This window comes from Scyliorhinus torazame, chromosome 4 (genome assembly GCF_047496885.1).
Source record: "Scyliorhinus torazame isolate Kashiwa2021f chromosome 4, sScyTor2.1, whole genome shotgun sequence".
Classification (NCBI taxonomy): domain Eukaryota; kingdom Metazoa; phylum Chordata; class Chondrichthyes; order Carcharhiniformes; family Scyliorhinidae; genus Scyliorhinus; species Scyliorhinus torazame.
The window spans coordinates 188,964,587-188,991,627 of NC_092710.1; the positions used below are offsets into that span (position 1 = coordinate 188,964,587).

At 47.2% G+C, this 27,041-nt stretch overlaps 1 protein-coding gene across 8 annotated transcripts; it reads left to right on the forward strand.

Annotated features, from left to right (window-relative positions):
• Nucleotides 1-27,041, forward strand: LOC140411682 (ATP synthase membrane subunit K, mitochondrial-like). Of its 8 annotated transcripts, none has more exons than XR_011940951.1 (3): nt 1-276; nt 4,816-4,907; nt 13,094-13,167. XR_011940951.1 is itself a non-coding variant. In XM_072500698.1 (3 exons), the coding sequence occupies exon 3, from the start codon at nt 25,910-25,912 to the stop codon at nt 26,378-26,380; it is 471 nt and encodes a 156-aa protein (XP_072356799.1). In that variant the 5' UTR covers nt 4,815-4,907; nt 13,094-13,166; nt 25,897-25,909; the 3' UTR covers nt 26,381-27,041. The 8 variants fall into 8 exon arrangements, 7 of the variants coding, with proteins under 7 accessions (XP_072356802.1, XP_072356800.1, XP_072356801.1 ...); XM_072500698.1 differs by lacking the exon at nt 1-276 and adding an exon at nt 25,897-27,041 and having other exon boundaries at nt 4,815-4,907; nt 13,094-13,166; XM_072500701.1 differs by lacking the exons at nt 4,816-4,907; nt 13,094-13,167 and adding an exon at nt 25,941-26,066 and having other exon boundaries at nt 1-271.

Here is a 27,041-nt window from a genome sequence, read left to right on the forward strand (position 1 = left end):
AGGACATGGAGAGCGGCCGAGTGAAGTTTGTGTGAGGGGTGGGAATGGCGGGTCACAATGCTGGCAGTCAGCACCAGTTCACTGGCTTCCACAAGGACTTCAATGTCTACACCATCACGGGGAGGAGGAATTATGTGATAGCTACATATACAGGGATTGCAGCAATTTGCTTGTTCTTCAAACTGAGATCCAAGAAGAAGGCACCAACAGCAATCACAGAAAATAAATGACGTGTGGTTCTCCTTTGGGGCAGGGCAAGTGGAATTTTAAGGTCCAGTATGTGAAATAGTGTGAATGTTTGAAACCTCTGCAATCATAGAACATAGAACAATACAGCGCAGTACAGGCCCTTCGGCCCACGATGTTGCACCGAAACAAAAGCCATCTAACCTACACTATACCATTATCATCCATATGTTTATCCAATAAACTTTTAAATGCCCTCAATGTTGATGCCACAAGTCAACCGGCCACATAACATCTCTGACAAAGTGGTGACATATTCACAGTATTCCGCAATCCTGCTTAGCCTGGATAAGAACTCGGTAATGGATTCCCCAGAGTCCTCTCTGCGGTGTTAAGCCGGTGACGTTGGACTATCACCGACGAGATTGGATTAAAATGTCATCCCACCAAAGTCACAAGCTCATCAAACACTTTTGTATCAGGTGTGGCTGGGTCTGTAAGGCTTCTTATCACCCCAAATGTATGTGTATCATAGGCAGTTAGTAAAATGACCCCCTGGCGGTTATTTTTGGTGATGTTATTCGTATGATGTTGTTAGAGTTCACTACTGTAGCAGGTAGGGCATTCCACGGCCTCACTACTCTTTGCGTAAAGAACCTACCCCTGACCTCTGTCCTATATCTATTACCCCTCAGTTTAAGGCTATGTCCCCTCGTGCTAGCCATTTCCATCCGCGGGAGAAGGCTCTCACTGTCCACCCTATCTAACCCTCTGATCATTTTGTATGCCTCTATTAAGTCTCCTCTTAACCTTCTTCTCTCTAACGAAAACAACCTCAAGTCCATCAGCCTTTCCTCATAAGATTTTCCCTCCATACCAGGCAACATCCTGGTAAATCTCCTCTGCACCCGTTCCAAAGCCTCCACGTCCTTCCTATAATGCGGTGACCAGAACTGTACGCAATACTCCAAATTCGGCCGTACCAGAGTTCTGTACAGCTGCAACATGACCTCCTGACTCCGGAACTCAATCCCTCTACCAATAAAGGCCAACACTCCATAGGCCTTCTTCACCACCCTATCAACCTGGATGGCAACTTTCAGGGATCTATGTACATGGACACCTAGATCCCTCTGCTCATCCACACTTTCAAGAACTTTTCCATTAGCCAAATATTCCACATTCCTGTTTTTCCTTCCAAAGTGAATCACCTCACACTTCTCTACATTAAACTCCATTTGCCACCTCTCAGCCCAGCACTGCAGCTTATCTATATCCCTCTGTAACCTGCTACTTCCTTCCACACTATCGACAACACCACCGACTTTAGTATCGTCTGCAAATTTACTCACCCACCCTTCTGCGCCTTCCTCTAGGTCGTTGATAAAAATGACAAACAGCAACGGCCCCAGAACAGATCCTTGTGGTACTCCACTTGTGACAGAACTCCATTCTGAACATTTCCCATCAACCACCACCCTCTGTCTTCTTTCAGCTAGCCAATTTCTGATCCACATCTCTAAATCACCCTCAATCCCCAGCCTCCGTATTTTCTGCAATAGCCTACCGTGGGGAACCTTATCAAACGCTTTGCTGAAATCCATATACACCACATCAACTGCTCTACCCTCGTCTACCTGTTCAGTCACCTTCTCAAAGAACTCGATAAGGTTTGTGAGGCATGACCTACCCTTCACAAAGCCATGCTGACTATCCCTGATCATATTATTCCTATCTAGATGATTATAAATCTTGTCTCTTATAATCCCCTCCAAGACTTTACCCACTACAGACGTGAGGCTCACCGGTCTATAGTTGCCGGGGTTGTCTCTGCTCCCCTTTTTGAACAAAGGGACCACATTTGCTATCCTCCAGTCCTCGGGCACTATTCCTGTAGCCAATGATGACATAAAAATCAAAGCCAATGGTCCAGCAATCTCTTCCCTGGCCTCCCAGAGAATCCTAGGATAAATCCCATCAGGTCCCGGGGACTTATCTATTTTCAGCCTGTCCAGAATTGCCAACACCTCTTCCCTACTTACCTCAATGCCATCTAATCTATTTACCTGGAGCTCAGCATTCTCCTCCACAACATTATCTTTTTCCTGAGTGAATACTGACGAAAAATATTCATTTAGTATCTCGCCTATCTCTTCAGACTCTACACACAATTTCCCATCCCTGTCCTTGACTGGTCCTACTCTTTCCCTAGTCATTCGCTTATTCCTGACATACCTATAGAAAGCTTTTGGGTTTTCCTTGATCCTTCCTGCCAAATACTTCTCATGTCCCCTCCTTGCTCGTCTTAGCTCTCTCTTTAGATCCTTCCTCGCTACCTTGTAACTATCCATCGCCCCAACTGAAACTTCACACCTCATCTTCACATAGGCCTCCTTCTTCCTCTTAACAAGAGATTCCACTTCTTTGGTAAACCGCGGTTCCCTCGCTCGGCACCTTCCTCCCTGCCTGACCGGTACATACTTATCAAGAACACGCAGTAGCTGATCCTTGAACAAGCTCCACTTATCCAGTGTGTCCAAAACTTGCAGCCTACTTCTCCACCTTATCCCCCCCAAGTCACGTCTAATGGCATCATAATTTCCCTTCCCCCAGCTATAACTCTTGCCCTGCGGTGTATACTTATCCCTTTCCATCATTAACGTAAACGTCACCGAATTGTGGTCACTGTCCCCAAAGTGCTCACCTACCTTCAAATCCAACACCTGGCCTGGTTCATTACCCAAAACCAAATCCAATGTGGCCTCGCCTCTTGTTGGCCTGTCAACAAACTGTGTCAGGAAACCCTCCTGCACACACTGAACAAAAAACGACCCATCTAATGTACTCGAACTATATCTTTTCCAGTCAATACTTGGAAAGTTAAAGTCTCCCATAATAACTACCCTATTACTTTCGCTCTTATCCAGGATCATCCTCGCCATCCTTTCCTCTACATCCCTAGAACTATTTGGAGGCCTATAGAAAACTCCCAACAGGGTGACCTCTCCTTTCCTGTTTCTAACCTCAGCCCATACTACCTCGGAAGATGAGTCCCCATCTAGCATCCTCTCCGCCACCGTAATACTGCTCTTGACTAGCAGAGCCACACCTCCCCCTCTTTTGCCTCCTTCTCTGAGCTTACTAAAACACCTAAACCCCGGAACCTGCAACATCCATTCCTGTCCCTGCTCTATCCACGTCTCCGAAATGGCCACAACATCGAAGTCCCAGGTACCAACCCATGCTGCCAGTTCCCCTACCTTATTTCGTATACTCCTGGCATTGAAGTAGACACACTTCAAACCACCTACCTGAACACTGGCCCCCTCCTGCGACGTCAAATCTGAGCTCCTGACCTCTATACTCTCATTCTCCCTTACCCTAAAACTACAATCCAGGTTCCCATGCCCCTGCTGCATTAGTTTAAACTCCCCCAAAGAGCACTAACAAATCTCCCCCCCAGGATATTTGTGCCCCGCAGGTTCAGATGTAGATCATCCTGTCTGTAGAGGTCCCACCTTCCCCAGAAAGCGCCCCAGTTATCCAGAAATCTGAATCCCTCCCGCCTGCACCATCCCTGTAGCCACATGTTTAATTGCTCTCTCTCCCTATTCCCCATCTCACTATCACGTGGCACGGGCAACAACCCAGAGATAACAACTCTGTTTGTTCTAGTTCTGAGCTTCCATCCTAGCTCCCTGAAAGCCTGCCTGACATCCTTATCCCCTTTCCTACCTATGTCGTTAGTGCCAATGTGGACCACGACTTGGGGCTGCTAACCCTCCCCCTTAAGGACCCGGAAAACACGATCCGAGACATCACGTACCCTTGCACCTGGGAGGCAACATACCAAACGTGAGTCTCTCACGCTCCCACAAAATCTCCTATCTGTGCCCCTGACAATAGAGTCCCCAATTACTAATGCTCTGCTCCTCTCCCCCCTTCCCTTCTGAGCAACAGGGACAGACTCTGTGCCAGAGGTCTGTACCCCATGGCTTACCCCTGGTAAGTCGTCCCCCCCCACAAGTATCCAAAGCGGTATACTTGTTTCTCAGGGGAACGACCGCAGGGGATCCCTGCACTGACTGTTTTTTCCCCGTCCCTCTTACAGTTACCCATCTATCTCCAATCTTTGGTGTAACTAATTCCCTGAAGCTGCTATCTATGACCCCCTCTGCCTCCCGAATGATCCGAAGTTCTTCCAACTCCAGCTCCAGTTCCCTAACTCGGTCTTGGAGGAGCTGGAGATGACAGCACTTCCTGCAGGTAAAATCTGCAGGGACACTAACGGCATCCCTCACCTCAAACATCCTGCAGGAGGAACATTGCACTCCCTTCCCTGCCATTCCTCTAACTTTCTACCAAGATCTGGCTAACAACTAAATTAAAAAATTTTATATATTAAAAAAAAATTATTAATAACAATAATAAAATATGGTACTTACCTCACACCAAAGGGTTTTATTATTAGGTTAGAGGAGGAGGGCGGGTGGGAGACACTACACGTGTAGTGTCTCGGGTTTCCTCTCCACCAGAATTTATTGGTGAGGGTCTTCCCAGAAGTCCGCGGGTCGACTTCCTGTTCCCACCTTAAACACTAGAATTTTTTTTTTTTAAATTTACTTAAAGGAGAAACTTACCTCAGGAAATCACTTCCGCACTGCCCCCACTGAAATGGACTAGCCTGCTCCGCTCCTGCTGAATTCGACTTGGCCTGCAAGGTAAGCAAGTTGTTAATCAGCGCTTTTTCAAAATTCCCGCGCTGATTCTAAGGTCCCAGCTCTCACTCCCGAACTCAACAGCTGACCTGCAAGGTAAGTAAGTTAACCTGTACTCACCTCACCACAGACAGCGACCTTTTAAATGGTCCCCTCTGCCTCGCAGCCCCCGCGCTTTTTCAAAATTCCCGCGCTGATTCTAAGGTCCCAGCTCTCACTCCCGAACTCAACAGCTGACCTGCAAGGTAAGTAAGTTAATCTGTACTCACCTCACCACAGACAGCGACCTTTTAAATGGTCCCCTCTGCCTCGCAGCCCCCGCGCTTTTTCAAAATTCCCGCGCTGATTCTAAGGTCCCAGCTCTCACTCCCGAACTCAACAGCTGACCTGCAAGGTAAGTAAGTTAATCTGTACTCACCTCACCACAGACAGCGACCTTTTAAATGGTCCCCTCTGCCTCGCAGCCCCCGCGCTTTTTCAAAATTCCCGCGCTGATTCTAAGGTCCCAGCTCTCACTCCCGAACTCAACAGCTGACCTGCAAGGTAAGTAAGTTAATCTGTACTCACCTCACCACAGACAGCGACCTTTTAAATGGTCCCCTCTGCCTCGCAACCCCCGCGCTTTTTCAAAATTCCCGCGCTGATTCTAAGGTCCCAGCTCTCACTCCCGAACTCAACAGCTGACCTGCAAGGTAAGTAAGTTAATCTGTCTCTATAATCATGTCACTATAATGGTTGATTATGTTTTCAGTCTTTACAAATAAAACTTATGGGACTCCATGCGCTGTTTAAAAAAAAAAAATAGATGGCTGTCCGCATACATGCCCCCTCAGGTGGATTCGGCAGTGTGCAGGCCCAGCCACCTCCTGACATCAGCGCACTGTTCCAGTACTGTCTCCTCCTTGTGTGTCCTATGACCCTGTCATTGCAATGATGCAGACAGAACTGCTGGTGACTTAACTACCATGATGATTTATTGATTAACGCGTGGAAACAACGCTGATGTCCGACTTTCCTGATGTATGCCTTACTACCAACTGCCATGAGTCGGATGTCACATGACCGATGCCTGATGCCACCAGCTGGTTGGAAATTGCATTGCCAACTATATACAATATTATTCACAGGCATATCGCCACACCCCCCTTCCTTTGGAGATGTCAACATTTATATACAACACATGACTTAACACATGCGGCATGTATATACAGATTTAACTGTGCTTACATTCACATGATATGCCTCCTAAACATGTCCCTTGTGCACAGTTGATTGTGCATCTCCAACATGGTCACCCCGCTGATCATCTGGGCTCTTGTCAGCTTTCTGGAAGACTGGTTTCTGTACCGGTCTTTTGTGCCTTATCCTTTTGATGCAATGCTTCCTGAAGTCCGGCATCCTTGCTGGTCATGCCTGCGTCACCAGCTTTTTTCGTGTCTTTGCAAGATGTTTTTTGCTATTACGTCGTTGTGTATTCTCTGGCCTGTCGGCCACATTGTCATTGTCTCCTTGCTTCGTGTCATCAGTGGGACTCACGGTGTCCCCCACTCTCCTTCTCCTCTTTTTTGATTTGAGAACAATTTTGTGACTGATTTTGTAACTGCTCCTCTTTTTTCACTTGAGTTTGGTCGCACCCATCTTGCCGCTGGCCTGCACCATGGGAGCAGTAGCTTGTGGATCGTCTGTTGAGACATCTCATGTTGCCCTGCTTCTGAGGGCCAGTGCGGTTGTGGTCAAGTCTGTACCTTGAATGGCTGGCTGCAGAGCCCCGCACTCTCGTGTTTGAGTTGGATCACATTCCCAACGTTGGGTGCTGTCCTTACATCCTGTGTTTGAGCCCCAAATGATGGCTCCTCATTACTCAAAATTACAATGCATAAGTCATCTTTTCCTGAAGAACCAAATAGTGGCTCATCCTCTCCTTGTGATATTATGTACGTATCAGTCATCGTAGAACAACATACCGATATAGCCATCTGCTCCTCTAACTCCTCTGGAGTGGCCTCTAGTACTGGGGTGTCCACTACCGGAACCATTTCATAGCCCTGGGATGATTCACCATATGCCGCTGGAGCCAGTTTCAGAATGGGTATTATATCTTCCATTATTAGTTTGTTCGCAGCTGAATCATTTTTCTCCAACGTGTGTGCTACTCCAATCTCACTTTCCATCTCTGCGTGCGCTATCTCAGAGCTTGCTCACTTCTCGGTGCCCTGCGCATGATGGTGACCACCTCGTCAGTCCCTGCCAAACCACTGGAGTGCTTCACGGGCTTCCTCATCTAGCTTACCGTCACTCCTGTGAAACAACCTTACTGTCGTTTCATAGTCGCCCTGATTTGCTCACCCGCCGAGCCTTTATCTTCTTCATCGTACTCATTGTTTTCGTAAATATCATCGTAGTACTCATCATCGGAGTCAATCTCATCATACTCATCGTCACCTTCTTCCGCGAAGTATAACACGGTTCACAGAATGATTTGTTCTTTTTTAAAAAAAATATATTTTATTGAAAATTTTTCGATCACAATTTTTTCCCCTTACACATCAAACATAACAAAAAAGAAAATTTAACAGTGAACAAATGGCTAATCAACATGGTAAACTAATCATTTAACATAAACTAAAACTTTCCACCCCCCCCCCTCCCCCCTGGGTTGCTGCTGCTGGTCACCTATCTTCCCTCTAACGTTCCCTAGGTATTCGAGGAATGGCTGCCACCGCCTGGTGAACCCTTGAGCCGATCCTCTCAGCGCAAACTTCATCTGCTCCAGTTTTATGAACCCCGCCATATCGTTTATCCAGGCCTCCAGTCCGGGGGGTTTCGCTTCCTTCCACATGAGTAAAATCCTACGCCGGGCTACTAGGGACGCAAAGGCCACAACGTTGGCCTCTTTCGCCTCCTGTACTCCCGGCTCATCTGCAACTCCAAATAAAGCTAGCCCCCAGCCTGGTTTGACCCGGACCTTCACCACCTTCGAAATCACTCCCGTCACTCCCTTCCAATACCCCTCCAGTGCCGGGCACGACCAAAACATATGTGCGTGGTTTGCCGGGCTTCCGCCGCACCTCCCACACTTGTCCTCCACTCCAAAGAACCTGCTCAATCTTTCTCCCGTCATGTGTGCTCTATGTAGCACCTTGAATTGAATCAGGCTAAGCCTGGCGCACGAGGAAGAGGAATTTACCCTGCTTAGGGCATCAGCCCACATACCCTCCTCTATCTCCTCCCCTAGCTCTTCTTCCCACTTTCCTTTTAATTCGCCCACCAGCTCCTCCCCCTCTTCCCTCATCTCTCGGTATATCTCTGACACCTTGCCCTCCCCGACCCACACCCCCGAAAGCACTCTGTCCTGAATCCCCTGTGCCGGGAGCAGCGGAAATTCCCTCACCTGTTGTCTTGTGAACGCCCTCACCTGCATATATCTAAGGAAGTTTCCCCGGGGCAACTTATACTTTTCCTCCAATGCTCCCAAGCTCGCAAACGTCCCATCTATAAATAAATCTCCCACCCTCCTAATTCCCAACTGGTGCCAGCTCTGAAATCCTCCATCCATCTTTCCTGGGGCAAACCTGTGGTTGTTCCTGATTGGGGACCCCACCAGGGCTCCCCGCGCACCTCTCTGTCGCCTCCATTGTCCCCAAATATTCAATGTTGCCGCCACCACTGGGTTTGTGGTAAACTTTTTGGGTGAGAGCGGTAGCGGCGCCGTCACCAGCGCCTCTAGGCTCGTCCCTTTACAGGACTTTCTCTCCAATCTTTTCCACGCCGCTCCCTCTCCCTCCATCATCCATTTACGAATCATCGCCACATTGGCGGCCCAATAGTAGTCGCCCAAATTCGGTAGCGCCAATCCTCCTCTGTCTCTGCTACGTTGTAGGAACCCCCTCCTTACCCTCGGGACTTTCCCTGCCCACACGAAGCTCGTGATGCTCCTGTCTATTTTTTAAAAAAAGGTCTTAGTGATTAGTATAGGGAGACATTGAAATACAAATAAGAACCTCGGGAGGACCATCATCTTAATTGCCTGCACTCTGCCCGCCAACGACAGAGGCTGCATGTCCCACCTCTTGAAGTCCTCCTCCATTTGTTCTACCAATCGTGTCAGGTTAAGTCTGTGTAAGGTTCCTCAGCTCCTAGCGATCTGAATCCCCAGGTATCGGAAGTTTCTTTCCACTTTCCTTAGAGGCAGGCCTTCTATCTCTCTACTCTGGTCCCCAGGGTGTATCACGAATAGTTCACTCTTCCCCATGTTAAGCCTATATCCCGAGAAATCTCTGAACTCCCTCAATATCTGCATGACCTCTGTCATCCCCCCCACTGGGTCCGTCACATACAACAGTAGGTCATCCGCGTATAGCGACACTCGGTGTTCTTCTCCCCCTCTAATCACCCCTCTCCATTTCCTGGAGTCTCTCAACGCCATGGCCAGAGGTTCAATTGCCAACGCGAACAACAATGGAGATAGCAGGCATCCCTGTCTTGTTCCCCTATATAGTTAGAAATACTCCGATCTTTGCCGACCCGTGACTACACTTGCCGTTGGGGCCCCATAAAGGAGTTTGACCCAGCTAATAAACCCGTTCCCGAACCCAAACCTCCTTAACACCTCCCATAAGTACTCCCACTCCACCCTATCAAATGCCTTCTCTGCATCCATTGCCGCCACTATCTCTGCCTCCCCCTCCACTGGGGGCATCATTATCACCCCTAATAGTCGTTGCACGTTGACATTCAGTTGTCTCCCCTTTACGAACCCTGTCTGGTCTTCGTGCACCACCCCCGGGACACAGTCCTCTATCCTCAATGCCAGTACCTTTGCCAGCAATTTGTCGTCCACATTCAATAATGAAATAGGTCTATAGGACCCGCACTGCAACGGATCTTTATCCCGCTTCAGAATTAGCGATATCGTCGCCTCCGACATTGTCGGGGGTAAAGTCCCTCCTTCCCTGGCCTCATTGAACGTCCTCACCAACAGCGGGGCCAACAAGTCCACGTATTTTCTATAAAATTCCCCCAGGAACCCGTCTGGTCCCGGAGCCTTCCCTGCTTGCATATTCCCCAGCCCCTTAATAACCTCGTCCACCCCAATCGGTGCCCCCAGGCCTTCCACCTCCTGCTCCTCCACCCTCGGGAACCTCAATTGATCCAGGAACTGCTGCATCCCCTCCTCTCCCTCCGGGGGTTGGGACCTGTACAGTCCTTCATAAAAGGTCTTGAACACCTCGTTTATCTTCCCTGCTCTCCGCACCGTAGCTCCCTTTTCGTCTCTAATTCCCCCTATCTCCCTCGCCGCTGTCCTCTTTCGCAGCTGATGGGCCAGCAGGCGACTAGCCTTTTCCCCATATTCATACCTCCTCCCCTGTGCCTTCCTCCACAGCACCTCCGCCCTTCTGGTAGTCAAAAGGTCGAACTCCGTCTGGAGTCGTCTTCTCTCCCTGTACAGTCCCTCCTCCGGGGTCTCCGCAAATTCCCTGTCCACCCTTAAAATCTCCCCCAGTAATCTTTCCCTTTCCTTGGCCTCTGTTTTCCCTTTGTGGGCCCTAATGGAGATCAGCTCTCCTCTGACCACCGCTTTTAGTGCTTCCCATACCACTCCCACTCGGACCTCCCCGTCGTCATTGGCCTCCAGGTACCTCTCAATACATCCCCGCACTCTTCCACACACTCCCTCATCCGCCATCAATCCCACATCTAATCGCCAGAGTGCTCGCTGCTCCCTTTCCTCTCCTAGTCCCAGGTCCACCCAGTGTGGGGCATGGTCCGAAACCACTATGGCTGAATACTCAGCTTCTTCCACCCTTGAGATCAACGACATTCCCAGAACAAAAAAATCTATCCGGGAGTACACTTTATGGACATGGGAGAAGAAGGAGAACTCCCTGGCCCTCGGTCTAAGAAATCGCCATGGATCCACTCCCCCCATTTGGTCCATAAACCTCTTGAGCACCTTGGCCGCTGCCGGCCTTCTTCCGGTCTTCGATCTGGATCTATCTAACCCTGGGTCCAGCACGGTGTTGAAGTCCCCTCCCAATATCAAGTTTCCTACCTCCAGGTCCGGTATATGACCCAACATCCGTCTCATAAATCCCGCATCGTCCCAATTCGGGGCATATACATTAACCAACACGACCTCCATTCCCTCCAGCCTGCCACTCACCATTACATATCTACCTCCGCTATCTGCTACGATGCTCCTTGCTTCAAATGCTACCCGTTTCCCCACCAATATGGCCACCCCTCTATTCTTTGCATCTAGTCCTGAGTGGAACACCTGTCCCACCCATCCTTTCCTTAACCTAACTTGGTCCGCCACCTTCAGGTGCGTCTCCTGGAGCATAGCCACGTCTGCCCTTAGTCCTTTCAAGTGCGCGAGCACTCAGGCCCTTTTAATTGGTCCATTCAGGCCTCTCACGTTCCACGTGATCAGCCTCACTAGGGGGCTACCTGCCCCCTTCCCGTGTCAACTAGCCATCACCTTCTCTAGGCCAGTCCCGTATCCCGCCTCCGCGCTCCCTCCCACTCGCTCCCCAGGCGTCGCATTCCATCCCCGTCCACCCACTCTTTAGCCATTTCCTCTTTGATTTCCGCAGCAGCAACCCAGTTATCCCCCCCCCCCCCGCTAGATCCCCTTCTAGCGTGATTGCTCCCCCATATTACTTCCGCAAGTCAGCTGACTTCAACTGACCCCGGCTACTCCTGCTCACTCCTTGACCCCCCCCGTGTGGGGAACTCCCATCCGCCTTGCGCCTGTCTTCCCGCCGTTATCTTTCTGGCGCGGGAACATCCCTTTATCTGACCCGCCTCTTGTGGCGCAGCTCCCTTTCCCCTCCCCCTCCCCTTCCTCATTCTCCGCCTATGTCCCTTCTTTCCCCCCTCACCGGCGCCCACATTTCTTAGTGTCTCCCCCCATCCCAATTTACTTCTCTATTTACATCGACAATAACATTCCCTACAGTATCAGTCCCTCAGTTCCGATCCAATTTCTCCTCTTTAATAAAGGTCCATGTTTCTTCCGCCGTATCGAAATAGTGATGTCTCTCCTGGTACGTGACCCATAGTCGTGCCGGCTGCAGCATCCCGAACTTCACCTTTTTGTGTAACACATCCTTGGCTCGGTTAAAACTCGCCCTCCTACTCGCCACCTCCACACTCCAATCCTGGTACACCCGTACCACTGCATTCTCCCATCTGCTACTCCGTACTTTTTTAGCCCATCTCAGGACCTCTTCTCTATCTTTAAGGCGGTGAAATCGCACGATTGTCGCCCTAGGTGGTTCTCCCGCTTTTGGTCTTCTCGCTGGGATCCGATGTGCCCTCTCCACCTCCAAGGGGCCCGCAGGGGCCTCAGCTCCCATCAACGAGCTTAGCATCGTGCTTACATAAGCTCCACAATCCGCTCCTTCCACTCCCTCAGGGAGACCCAGTATCCAAAGGTTCTTCCTTCGCGCTCTGTTTTCTAGGGCCTCAATGCTTTCAATGCACTTTTTGTGGAGCGCCTCGTGCGTCTGTGTTTTGACTGCCAGGCCCAGGATCTCGTCCTCATTATCCGTCACCTTCTGCTCCACTACGCGGAGCTCTGTCTCCTGGGTCCTTTGTGCCTCCTTGAGCCCCTCAATTGCCTGTAGCATCGGGGTCAGCACCTCCCTCTTTAGTAGCTCCACACACCGTCTCAAGAATTCGTCTTGCTCGGGCCCCCATGTCGCCTGGGCTTTCTCCGCCGCCATCTTGTGTCTTCTCCCTTTCTGTCCCTATCGTCGAGGATTCCTCGCGCTGCAGCCGCCGCCGACGACATTTTCCTCTTTCGTTGGGGGGGGACTCCCTATTCACTCACCCCACACCGGGTTCCGTCGCACGAAAATTTCCCGTTGGGGCTCTTAAAAGAGCCCGAAGGTCCGTTGGAGCTGGAGCCGCCGAAACATGCGGCTTAGCTGGTCATCGTCGCAACCGGAAGTCCTCCAGAATGATTTGTTCATACAGGAATTGATGTATTTTCGAATCAGCATCTTGTCTTGCTGCAGAGTTTCCATCTAACACTCCATGCTCTGGAACCTCAGCAGGAGTGAAGAAGTTGAAAAAAAGTATAATGTAGTACAGTTTTCGTAGCTGCTTTACGAGTGGGTCAACCCTTATGCGACAACTTCATTTTAATGGATCTCAGTGTGACATTTTTTCCTTTCTTTCAGTTGATGTGGCAGCCGGTGCACCAGTGGTTGGAGATATGAAGAAGCCTGCCCCATCAGGCCGTGACTCCATCTGGTATGTTTTTCCGAGCACCTCATTCGTGAAGTATTCATTCGATTCAAACTTGAACTCCAGAGTGAAGCTTATTGGCTGTCCCAGGTCTGAGAAACTTACGGTGACACCTTGTAGATGCTGCAAGATGGGCTCATCGTGCTCTTGTATCGTGCCACTGAACATATCCTCATTTCCGAAGACCCCTCACCAGAACTCTGAGGTGTCCTTTGGATCCTCTATCTCTGTCTCTGGCTGATATTCCTCCACTTTCACTAGCGCTTGTCTCTCATCGCATAATTGTGCCACTGTATCTAGTTGCGAGAATGAGTGTTCTTGTGTCGCCTCACTGACTTAGACGTACAGCCGCTTAACTAGGTTCAGGGCCTCACATGCATCCGCCCTTATGCTGGACTCACATTTTGTGTCCACAATTGAAAATGGTACAATGTGATTTCTGTTGCGTACCCATGCTTCGAGTTCACATTCCCCAAGCTTCTCAATCTCATTCACACTGTAGTCTATCAGCAGTCTTGGTTGAACTCGCAGCCTGTGAGGAGGTTTGCCCTCGTTCCCCTGTCGAGCTTGCATTTTGTCAGTGTGTCATTCAGCATCACTGGAATTATGCATCTGTTTTTGATGGTAATAGCTGGATCACCACAGTTATCCCCAATAGTCATGAGTACTTCTTCCTCTTTTATACACGGTGTCCTTGGTTGAAATCAGATCAACGAAAAATAATTCTTCAATTGGCATCTCAACGATTGCATTGACTGACCCTGTTTGGTCCACTGTAGGATGCGAAAAACATTATTTTGCAAAATGATTTGTACAGCCACACAGGAGCATACCTTTCCATAAGCTCGACATTGCCTTGGGTCATGTCGATTGCCACATTTCTGGCATAAAATGGCAGCTCTGGTCAGCTGCTCAAAATGCCGCCTGCACTGACACCATGTTTCTTATTAATCTGCGTCACAGTGCTCATGGCACTGCCGTCTTTTCCATGTTGGCACCAAAATGTTTTGTGCTGAGTGAACTGATCTGCTGTGCAGCCAGCTCACTCGCATGGCAGATCTTAATCGCATTTTCCAATTTCATGTCTTCTTCCCGTAACAATCTCTCAGGGAGCTTATCATTTAATATCCCAAACACTATTTGGTCACGGATCGTCAATAACTTTAGATTGCTGAAATTGCAGGACTGGGCCTTCAGCTTCAGGTCAGCTACAAAACCGTCGAAAGATTCGCCTGGTTTCTGGGTACACATACGAAAAATGTATCTTCAAATGTTTTATTTTTTTTCGGAGAGCAATGCCGATCGAAGTGCTTTATCATCGTATCTGCTGCTTTCCTCTTCGCTCTCAAAGGAGAAGGTATTGCAGATTTTGATTGCTTGTCATGAGCAGAAATGCAATGCACCTTTCGTCAGGCTGTGCCTGCAGGCCAAGGGCTGAGACATAGGGTTTAAACTACTCTTGGAAAACGTGGCAGTTTTCGTCTACGTTACCCAAGACTTGAAGCTGGCGGGGTGCCTTTAAACCTTCCATCTCGAACTTCACCATCGTTTGTTGTGTTCAGTCACCAATGGCCGTATTTCATCAGGTCGGTGGAAGAATCTTCTCTTTTTTGTTCTTCACTTTGTTATTTCTGCTGTTACTTTTAAACGTTCAATACACCTGGTACCATGTTGTATCCTGTGACCTTGCCATTGCAATGATGCACACATTTTAACTACAATGATTAACACGTGGCAAGATAACAACCAGAATACTATACCAACTAAGTTACTATGTGAGTCTCCTGGAACTAGGCTTATGTCCGACTGTCCTGTTGTAGGCCTTACTACCAACTGCCACGGGTCGGATGTCAGATGACTGATGTCTAACGCCACCAGCTGGTTGGAGGTCGCATTGCTAAATATATACAATATTATTCACAGGCATGTCACCACACTCCTGACATCAGCGTGCTATCCCCTGACCAAATATATTTTTTTAAATGGCAGCATCTTTCCACCAGAAGTGAAGGCAAAGAACAGGTCATACGCCCGACACATACACTGACTTCATGCGATCTGGGCTTTAGAGACATCCCTCCATTTTGTAGCTGCCAGCAATCAAGGAACAGGAGTGTGTGAAGAACTGAAGATGGATCAATTTGTAATAAGGAAGAGAGGGCCAGAGACACAAACGCCAGGATCTCGCAACTGAATCTGGTGGCGACAGCTTCTCAGGAGTGTTCTTGGCAGGAATAAAGCAGTGCTGGTGTAAGCTCCAGGGCCTTAAATAAACAACCCATGAAGAAGAAGCTGAAATTGGGAACATCACTATTAGGATGATTTCTTGAGGTATGTCTTTATTAATTGTGCCAATGCACATGAGGATGCAAAGCCAATGTGTGTTATATGCAGGGAGGTACTGGCAAATGAAAGTTTAAAACCCTCAAAACTTTTGAAGAGCAAGCATGGTGAGTTCGAGGACAAAGGTATTGATTTTTTTCAAAGGATGCAGCGAGAACTTACATCATCAGCTGAAGTGCTTCACAGAAATGTAACATTGAATGACAAACCCAAGTGAGATCGTGAGAAACAAGCAGGTAAAAAGGTAAGCGAAAATGGTGGGTCGCAAAGTTCGGGCGAAATGGATCACGAAGTTCGGGGCGGCATAAGTCACAAAGTTCAGCCGGCATGGGTCGCGAAGGTTAGCCAGCTGACCTGGGACCCGAAGGATAGTTGGTTGATAAAAATTGGTCGCGGGCAAAAAAGTTTGAAAAACACGGGACTTAAAGATAGTCCAGATTGATACTCAGATTTGCAGAAAAGCTTGTTCTAGTATAGCAACCGGCAAAAACAGCTATTCTAATTTCTGATGCTCTCTTTGAGAGGGTATAATTACATAGGGAAGAAAGAAAGAATCTAGTTGTGGCAGCGATAGAAAATAAGTATAGAAATGACGGTTTGATCAAGAACAGTCAGCACAAATTTGTTAAAAACAAATCATATTTGACAAACATTATTTTTTTTTAGATAAAGGAAATACAGTAGATGGAATGTACATGGATTTTCAAAATATGATTGATAGATGACTTGTTTTTTTTAAATTGATGGACATAAGGGCAGCACAATGGCACAGTGGTTAGCACTGCTCACAGCGTCAGGGACCTGGGATCCATTCCAGCCTTGGGTGACTGTCTGTGTAGAGTTGGCACGTTCTCCCCGTATCTGTATGGGTTTCTTCCCAGAGTCCAAAGGTGTGCAGGTTAGGTGGATTGACCATGCTAAATTGCCCTTAGTGTCCGAAGATGTGCAGGTTAGGTAGGATTAAGGGGATAGGGGGTGGGAGTTAGCTGAGATAGCATGCTCTTTCAGAGGGTCGGTGCATACGGGATGGGCTGAATGGTCTTCGTCTGTACTTCTACAGATAATAGGGGAAATATAGTAGCATGTATAAAAAGTTGGGGAAAAAAATAAATGGTTCTGTTTACAGGGGTTTCTCAGAATGGAGCAGATTTGGAATGATGTTCTGCAGCCCAAGAGTGGTGGACGCTGGGGACCCCAATCGGGCTGAGGGAGGTAATGGATTGCATGGGGTCAATGCAAGCGGGAAAGGCCCGGGGGCTGATGGGTTTCCAGCCAAGATCTATAAGAAGTTAGTCTGTTAGTCGAAATGTATAATGAGATGATGGTGAGGGGGAGCCCCTCCCCACCCCCCACGTTGTTTCAGGCTTCGATATTGCTCATTTTTTTAAAAACAAGGACCCAGAGCAGGGTGGGTCGTACCGCCCGATTTCGCTGTTGACTGTGAAGCTGCAGGCAAGGCACTGACGACGCAGATAGTCAAAGTGGCCCGGGGGTGAGAGATGAGAACCAGACATGATTTATGAAGAGGCAGCAGCTATCGACAAATGTCCGGAGGTTAATGAATGTCATTATGATGCCCTCAGAGGGCCGAAAAGTGGAAGCGTTTATGGTGATGGACACAGAGAAAGCTTTCGATCGGGTGGAGTGGGTGTACTTATTTGAGGTGCTGGGGCGGTTTGGGTTTGGGCAGGAATTTGTGGACTGATCCACATTAATAATTTAGCAAATATCTAATATAACATTGAGTCCCTTATAAAACTTTTAGTGAAAATTATTTTGAAAATCAAAAATGATACTTTTTATTTGGTGCCGAAAAGTGACTACACTTGTTAGTGGATCAATCACTATAGGTGAGTTGACAATTGAGTTAATTCACTAGCAGTCTCAAAGAGGCCCATGATGAGATGTTAAATGTCCATATCGATTATACAGTTAATTAGAATCCTCTTCTTCGATCAGCAATGCCTATCTGTATTTTCTTAACTGCTCCTGAAATATCTGGAGGAAAACCATTCTGAGGCAGACATTCCTGTGTTTCCTGAAAATCATAATGTTTTGCAAAGTGAACTGAACCCCACATGAATGTACAATAAGCCGACGTGGCAACAGTGAGAAATGAAAATTCATAAATGGAAATGAAAGAGTAGCAACTAATGTACAATACTTTTGTTTCCATGTGTTCGAAGCAGCAGATGAAATATCTGCCTCCTCTCAATTTCAAAATGTTTGAGAACCTCGTTGCAGTGTGGAATTATGGTGGAAAATCACCCCAAACCAAAAATGCAAACCCCATTTTGTCATGCGGACTCTGCAATAAATTTGAAAGATGGGAGTGCAATTTGGGGTGGGGGGCAGGGCTGCCCCATAGATAAAGAAAGCACCCAAGAACTAGACACCCTTGTTATTATATCGTAGTGGCAACCTTGTTTATGAAGTCAGACCACAAACCTTACCCAGAGCCAGTAGTTTTAACCAACTGAATAAAATTCATGTACACAAAATCATTAATTAAGTTCAAAACAACTAAATACAATGATAAGGAATGAATGATTGGTCGACAACAGCCTTAATGGGCCAAGTCACTCTTACTTTCAAAAGCAAATTTCTCATCTAAGACAGTCATGGAATATCAGAACATAATTAGATGTATTCATCAAGGCAATTAATCTGTGGAGATCAGCATATCACAACAATTTTTGCTATTGTATAATTGGATATTCCATAATCTGTACAATATATTTACATTAAAACGTTTCAGACAGTTTGGTAATAAATGTAATCTTATTCAATACTGTTATGGGCGAGGCGTTTTCAGAACCCCAAAATGTATCATGGGGTTCAACCAACCTCCCCCTTTAATGTATTTGTTGCTTTTCCTAGCACATGGCTTTTTCCCTAGGTGTGGGATTACAATTATGGACACGTGGGTTTTTAAACACGAAACAATGTTTATTCAATGAACTCAACTTAACATCTTAAATAAACATTGGATCTCTTAACACCCCTTACTTCAAAGATAACTCAGAAAATATTGCAACAGTAAATAATTCCTTAAAATGTTCCTTCAAACTTCCAAGAGACTTAACATCTTTAAAAGTATCACATCAGGTTAAAGGATATATATATTTTCTGTAGAATGGCAGAGATATATTAGCTTGGGTGACTTCAGCTCCAGCACCTTGCTTTCTTCATGCAGCTCTCTGGAAACCCACAGACACACCCACGCTGCTTTCTCAAACCTGGCTTTCTCCCTCCTAAGCAGATCACAGCAAACCAGAACTTCTCAAGTTGCTGTCTCAAACTGGCTTTCTGCTTTTAAACTGCTCTCAGCAAAACCAGCCAGGCATTTTTTAAACTGCAAAACCAAACTGCAAAATGGCTGAACTGAGCTGAGCTCCACCCACTCTATGACATCACTGTTTTCTTACAGGTACATTGCTTAAACATCCAGTTCTTAAAGGCACTCTCGCATGACAAATACCCATATAAAATGTGTCCTTCGTACACATTGTATGGTACTTGCATTGAAATAGATGACTCAGTACACCCACAGAACACTACACACTGAGCATTGACTATCAGTTCTCTTCTTAAAGCATGTGCCGACACAATATGGCAAACATTGATACAAGTGAGTAAAAGCTAAGAGTGGTGATCATTGATGACAGAGGACCAAAGTACCTCAGTGCCCGCCTCAATTGCCTGGGAATACAAATTGACTTGCTGTATTCTTCACGCGCTCCATACTAGGTAATCATATGTAATCTTGTACTCAATATTAGAAGGTGGTCTGGGTATTGTGCAAGCGTCCAAAACCCATTTATTTCTAGCCATCTCCAAAACGCAACGGTTGTCGATACTGCAGACTGCTGTAGGACTGTGGTGAACCACTGTATTAGGGGATGTAAGGTAGGACCTGCACTACAGGTTGGCCGGTAGCCCCTGCCGGCTGGCTCCACCCACTAAGAACTGTATAAATATGCATGACCTCCAGTGCCCTGCCATTTCGCCAGCTGCAGCAGGAGGCCACGCATCAACACACAGCGGGGCAAGATCAAAAATGATAAAATCTTGTGGTGGAGAATCGAGCTCTCCACCTATAATTACGAGATTTTGTATCACCCCGGTAACCTCAATGAGCCCCCAGATGCCCTCTCCCGAGGTACATGTGCCAGCGCACAAGCGGACCAACTCCAGGCTTTACACGACAGCCTTTGTCACCCGGGGGTCACTCGATTGTACCATCTGGTCAAAGCTCGCAATTTGCCCTACTCCGTCGAGGAAGTAAGGACAGTCACCAGGGACTGCCAGGTCTGTGCGGAGTGCAAGCCACACTTCTACCGGCCAGACCGTGTGCACCTGGTGAAGGCTTCCCGCCCCTTTGAATGCCTCAGCGTGGATTTCAAAGGGCCCCTCCCCTCCACCGACCATAACACGTTCATTCTCAGTGTGGTCGGTGAGTACTCCAGATTCCCCTTCGCCATCCCATGCCCCGATATGACGTCTGCCACCGTCATCAAGGCCCTCAACACCATCTTCACTCTGTTCGGTTTCCCCGCTTACATCCACAGTGACAGGGGATCCTCATTCATGAGCGATGAGCTGCGTCAGTTCCTGCTCAGCAGGGGTATAGCCTCCAGCAGGACGACCAGCTACAACCCCTGGGGAAACGGGCAAGTAGAACGGGAGAATGGGACGGTTTGGAGGGCCGTCCAGCTGGCCCTACAGTCCAGGAACCTCCCAGCCTCTCGCTGGCAGGAGGTCCTCCCTGATGCTCTACACTCCATCCGGTCACTATTGTGCACCGCCACTAATAACACACCCCATGAACGTGTTTTTACCTTCCCCAGGAAGTCTACATCTGGGGTGTCGCTCCCGACTTGGCTCGCAGCTCCAGGACCGGTCCTTCTCCGTAGGCACGTCTGACTCCACAAGGCGGACCCCTTGGTGAACAGGGTTCACCTGCTCCACGCCAACCCTCCATAAGACTACGTTGAGTTCCCCGACAGCCGCCAAGATACTGTCTCACTCAGGGACCTGGCACCGTCAGGTTCCACCCCAACACACTCCCCCACCCATGTGCCCCCCTCCCCCCCTCCCCTTTTCCGAACAAGAGGACGAAGAGGACTTTGGCACGCTCCCGGAGTTCCCCGATGACTGGCCAGCATCAGCACCACCACCATCGCCATCGGTGCCACCTCCACCACCGCCAGCACCGACTTCGCCGCCACCGTTACGCCACTCCCAACGAAGCACCAAAGCACCGGACCGGCTGAACCCTTTGACGGACTCCGGACCGTCAACATGGACTTTTTCTTTTTTTCTTCTTAACACTGTACATAATTACACTATTTGTATATAGTTTCACATCACCCCCGCCAGACTCATTTTTAACAGGGGGTGAATGTGGTGAACCACTGTATTAGGAGATGTAAGGTAGGACCTGCACTACAGGTTCGCCGGTAGCCCCTGCCGGCTGGCTCCACCCACTAAGAACTGTATAAATATGCATGACCTCCATTGCCCTGCCATTTTGCCAGCTGCAGCAGGAGGCCACGCATCTGACTGCAATAACGCCACAGTTGTACCCAATCTGCGTCTGTGTGCAATTGATTGTGCATCAAGGACGTGCATCAACACCTGCCAATTCCATAATTTCAATGCATCTTAACAACACTTAATGCTGCAATGGAACCTTCGGATACAAAGCTGCACACCGTGGGTGAATTTCAACTCACTTTGTAAATAGTTACAAGATCTTTAGGTGAATACCGATAATAGTAGTAATTGGTCCAACTTAGCTCATCCACCCAGAATAAAGAAAAAATGTATCATGCCCTTTAAGTCTATTCAAAAGAACTGTTTTGTTCCACTACTTCACCTTCAAGATAGTTATCAGAGTTACATACGTACAAGGAGCAGGAGTGGCCATTCAGCTCCTCGAGCCTGCTCTGCCATTTGAGAAGAATATGGTCGATCTGAGACCTCAAATCTGCATTCGCCTAACATCCTATCATCCCCTTGTTTACCAAGAATCTATTCACCTCTGCCTTAAAAATATTCAAAGATTCTGCTTCCACCACCTACTGAGGAAGAGTGTTCCAGAGACTCTCGACTCTGAGTGAAAAAAGTTCACCACATCTCCATTTTAAATGGGTGACCCCTTATTTTTAACAATGACCACTAGTTCTAGATTCTCCCACAATAGGAAACATCCTCTCCACATCCACACTGTTAATATCCCTCAGGATCTTATATGTTTCAATCAAGTCGCTTCTTACTCTTCTAAACTCCAGGGATTATAAGCCTAACCTGTCCAACCTTTCCTCATAAGGCAACCCACTCAATCCAAGTATTAGTCTGGTAAACATTCTCTGAACTGCTTCCTTCCTAAATAAGGTGACTGGTACTGAACACAAGACTCCAGATGTGGACTCACTAGGGCCCTGCACAACTGGAGCACATCCTCCCTACCTTTGTACTTAATTCCCCTCACAATAAATGAAAACATTCTAGTAGCGTTCCTGATTAGTTGTTTTACCGGGAAGATAGCCTTTTGTGATTCATGTACTAGGACACCCAAATCCCTCTGTGCTGATCATTCTCTGCTTGAAAACATTATTTCGGACATCTGACATAATGGTCTTTGTGGCAGATTTAGTCTTTGCCCCCTTGTTCCACATTATGCAGATCAATGACATCTTATACAGGAGACAGTTATCACTACATCATCCCAACCTTCCAAACTACCATCCTGGTGTGATTCTGCAACTAATACACCTAAACGCCCTTTCCTAATAAAATATCATAGTGGGCAGCACAGTAGCACATGTGATTAGCACTGTGGCTTCACAGCGCCAGGGACCCAGGTTAGATTCCCTGCTGGGTCACTGTCTGTGCGGAGTCTGCACGTTCTCCCCGTGTCTGCATGGGTTTCCTCCGGGTGCTCCGATTTCCTCCCACAGTCCAAAGACGTGCAGGTAAGGTGGATTGGCCATGATAAATTGCCCTTAGTGACCAAAAAAAAGGTTAGGAGGGGTTATTGGGTTACGGGTATAGGGTGGAAGTAAGAGCTTAAATGAGTAGGTGCAGACACGATGGGCCGAATGACGTTCTTTTGCACTGTATGTTCTATGTTCTATCATCAAGTCCTTCCATTCTACAATTCTATTATTCTCTTTTTTAATTATCAGATCTAACCATGATCTTATCAAATGGTGGAGCAAGTGCAAGAGGCCAAAGGATCTACTCCTGCTCCCAATTCTTAAGTTCATTTAGAAAAAACTTGCATGAATTTCCTATTTCGTTTGTTTGCCCTGAACTCTAAATTGCCTTCTGTAGTTCTCTGCACAATAGAAAGCTTACTTGGATCCAAATACTTCACACTATGTAAATCTTAATCCTCCATCAACAAACACGATTTAATGGCCGCGTGGTGCATGAGTGAGAGCATGACGTGGCCATTTGATCGTGGGAGAGGTCAAAATCTGGGCGGCACTCTCGCACAGTGGTTAGCACTGTTGCTTCACAGCACCAGGCACCCGGGTTTGATTCATGCTTGGATCACTGTCTGTGTGGAGTCTGGCCCATTCCCATTGACGAGAACCGAACCCCGCCGTGACATAGTGAGGAACCAATCATCACCAATCCATAGAATTAAGAGGAACAACCCCCTATCTGATGTCCTCCTGTAATCTAACCGCCTCCCCAGCAAGTTGTCATGCGGCGCCGATTAGTATACCTTTTTAAAACATGAATCTGGCTGAATGACTGCTGTGCGGATCTGAAGAGGTGAGTACCCATCTTCAATCCCAGGTAGTTTCCTGGGGGCACTGCTGCCCCAGTCCTTGGGATGGAGGGGGGGGGGTGGGGAGAGCCCCCATGTGGGGCGGCCTCGGCAGGCTCCGGGGGTGGGCTGCCATCGGTGGGGAGGGGTAGGGCCACCCCTGGGCTAGGGGTGTGGTGGGTGCCTCAGCGTCCATGGGTCCGCCATACCACCCGTGGATCATGTGTACCCATAATAAGGGCAACCGCAGCTCCTGCCCGTCTGTCCCACTGACCACCCATACTCCCACTGACCGTGGCGGCGCTGGCAATCGTAGTAAAGTGAACACTTCACAGCCCCCAACATAGGGTGTCTGATCTGTGAGCTCCTGCTTTCTTGCTGCAAGACTGCCTGAGGGCTTGCTAATGTTCCTTGGCTGTTGCCTGACTGCCTGGAGGAGAGAGGGATGCCCCTGCTGCCTGGAAGAGGGAGGTGGAAGTGTTAATGTAAGCCTACTTGTGACAATAAAATATTATATTACGTGGAAAATTGCCCAGGTGTGTACTGTACACGAGAAACAGGAGAAATCCAATCCAGCCAATTACCATCCTATCAGTCTACGCTCCATCATCGGCGAAGTGATGGAAGGAGGGCAGCATGGTGGCACAGTGGTTAGCACTGTTGCCTCACGGCACCGAGGATCCAGGTTTGTTCCCAGCCCCGGGTCACTGTCTGTGAGGAGTTTGCACATTCTCCCCATGTCTGCACGGGTCTCACTCCACAACCCAAAGATGTGTAGTGTAGGTGAATTGGCCACGCTAAATTTGTCCCTTAATTAGAAACAAAAAGAATTGGGCACTTTACATTTAAAAAAAAGAAAAATGATGGAAGGAGTCATCAACAGTGCTATCAAGCGGCACTTACTCAGCAGTAACCTGCTCACGGCCATTTTATTTGGGTTCCGCCAGGGTCACTCAGCTCCTGATCTCATTACAGCCTTGGTTCAAATCTGGAGAAAAGAGCTGAATACCAGAGGTGAGGGCAGAGTGACTGCCTTTGACATCAAGGCAGCATTTGACCGAGTATGGCATCAAGGAGCCCGAGCTAAACTGGAGTCAATGGGAATCAGAGGGAAAACTCTCCTCTGGTCGGAGTCATACCTGGCAAAAAGAAAGATGTTTGTGGTGGTTGAAAGATAATCATTCAGCTCCAGGACATCACTGCAGGGGTTTCTTGGGTAGCTATTCCAAGGCTTAACCATCTTCAGCTGCTTCATTAATGATCTTCCTTCCATCATTAGGTAAGAAGTGGGGATGTTCCCAAATGACTGCACAATGTTCAGCACCATTCGTGCCTCCTCAGATACTGAAGCCGTCCATGTCCAAATGCAGCAAGACCTGGACAATATCCAGGCTTGGAATGACAAGTGGCAATGTGCTAGGCAATGATCATCTCCTACAAGAGAGGATCTAACCATCGCCCCTTGACATTCAATGGCATTACCATCGCTGAATCCCCCACAATCAACATCTTGGGGGTTGCCATTGATCAGAAACTGAACTGGACCAGCCATATTAATACTATGGCTACCAGGGCAGGTCAAAGGCTTAAATACATGAACCGGATGGGAATAGTGGGATACGGACTCCGGAAGTGTAGCCGTTTTTAGTTTAGATGGGCAGCATTTACAGTGCAGGCTTGGAGGGCCGAAGGGCCTGTTCCTGTGCTGTACTTTTCTTTGTTCTTTGTTCCTTCTAATCCTACTGCGAGTAACGCACCTCCTGACCCCCCCCCCAAAGCTTGTCCACCATCTACAAGGTACAAGTCAGGAATGTAATCCATTTGCCTAGATGAGTGCAGCTCCAACAAGAGTCAAGAAGATCAACACCATCCAGGACAAAGCAGCCCACTCGATTGCTCTGCCTTCCACAAACATACAAACTCTCCACCACCGACGACAAGTGACAGCCAAGGTTCCTTGGACAGCACCTTCCAAACCCATGACAACTACCGCCTAGAAGGACAAGAGCAGCAGATACCTCGGAACCCCACCACCTGGAGGTTCCCTTCCAAGTCACTCACCACCCTGACTTGGAAATATATCGCCATTCCTTCAGTGTTGTTGGGGCAAATTCCTGGCACTCCTGCCCTAACTGCACTGTGGGTGTACCTACACCTCAAAATTGCAACACTTCAAGAAGGCAGCTCACCACCATCTTCTGAAGAGCAATTAGGGATGGGAAATAAATGATGGCCTCACCAGCGACACCCACATCCCATAAACAAATTTAAAAAGTATATATATATATAGTCAACAGTGACAAAGTACTAACAAGATATGAGTAAGCTGCAAAAAATTATACAAGCAGGTCCTTCCTTAACCAAAAATGCACAAATCAAAAAGTATCCTAAACCAACCAATTATTCAAATAATTTCTTAATATTTTAGATGTCATTTGCCTGTTAGATATTCCATCATATTACTATATATTTGAATGCTTTATAGTAGAATATAAAAATAAATTGTATCCAGTGTGAAACGTGACCTGTAAAACTAGATTTTAAGAAAATGTATTATCACCACAATAGGCTCTGCTATAACTCAGATTCTCACATGTTTATTTGCAGATTTGTATCCAACATGGTGCCAACTCCCCTCATTTTCCTTGCAGCCTGTTTACTGCTTGTCACTCGCATCCCTCCCACTGTGTGTCGTGCTGTAGATTTGAAGATCTTTGACAAACGGGAACCCAATGTCAATACAGCCACTGATGAAGAAAATGACACACCTCTTATTCCAGTCTTTGGAACAAGTCCTAAATACATGATGATTCGTTCTCAGCTACCACCAGATTACCTGCAGATGGTGAAAGATATCTTTGCTAAAGAAGCCACTCGTTTCCTACGTGAACTTTCCTTAAATACAAAAAGCCTCATGTCCACTCAAGAAGCTGACCAAAAAGTTAGCAGCTTTCGCAGGACCTCTTCCATGAACTATTCCTTGGATCTCACGTTTAAACTCTTGCTAGAATTGAACGCGATTGCAAAGTTGGAATGGGAACACAAAGTGGCAGCGTCAAATCGTAAAATTATGGACAAAATTGGCAAATGATGTGTGTGTTTTGAATCTAACACTGTAATGACTTAGTTCTGTCATCAAGTTTGAGTCTAATCTTTGAGATTCATCATGTGGACCCCAAAGTCACTAAACAAAGCACTAACCAAATCTGTTTTATGAAACCTGAAAGAAATGTTCAGTTCCAAAATTACCAAATAAATAGATTATTCATGAAATATTTGTTCAGCATGAAATAATTCGTTGGTCATATATTTTAGTCATAAAAATTATTTAAAAGCATTAGTTTGACCCAACACTTTGTTCAGTCTGAAAAGGCTGTATAATTAATGGTTGTAAAGGGACTAGGGTTATCAGGCTGCATCTTTGGATTCTGCTAAAAGTCCATATATAAAATAATGAAATCAATTATTGGTTGGGTTATAGAGTAGCTAACAGTTTCATTAATGTTTGACTTTAGGAATGGAACAGAATTGAAAACCTTCAAATTAATAACATTAAACACAGTACTGGAAAATAGTTTTTTTTACTTGATCCTTGTTCAAGTAGTTTTGTGTTGGCTGATTTTAAGAGATTAAATTAAGAGTAATTTACTTGTTAAACCAGTCTTTTTCTAAAACATATTAACATGAATAATATTGAAGGTGTTTTGTTTCTGTTAGAAGAATCGACTAATTAAATATTGTCATTAGATAAA

Excerpts from the sequence above, each read along its gene's own strand:
- LOC140411682 (XM_072500695.1), top strand. The coding sequence starts at position 25,910 with ATGGTGCCAACTCCCCTCATTTTCCTTGCAGCCTGTTTACTGCTTGTC.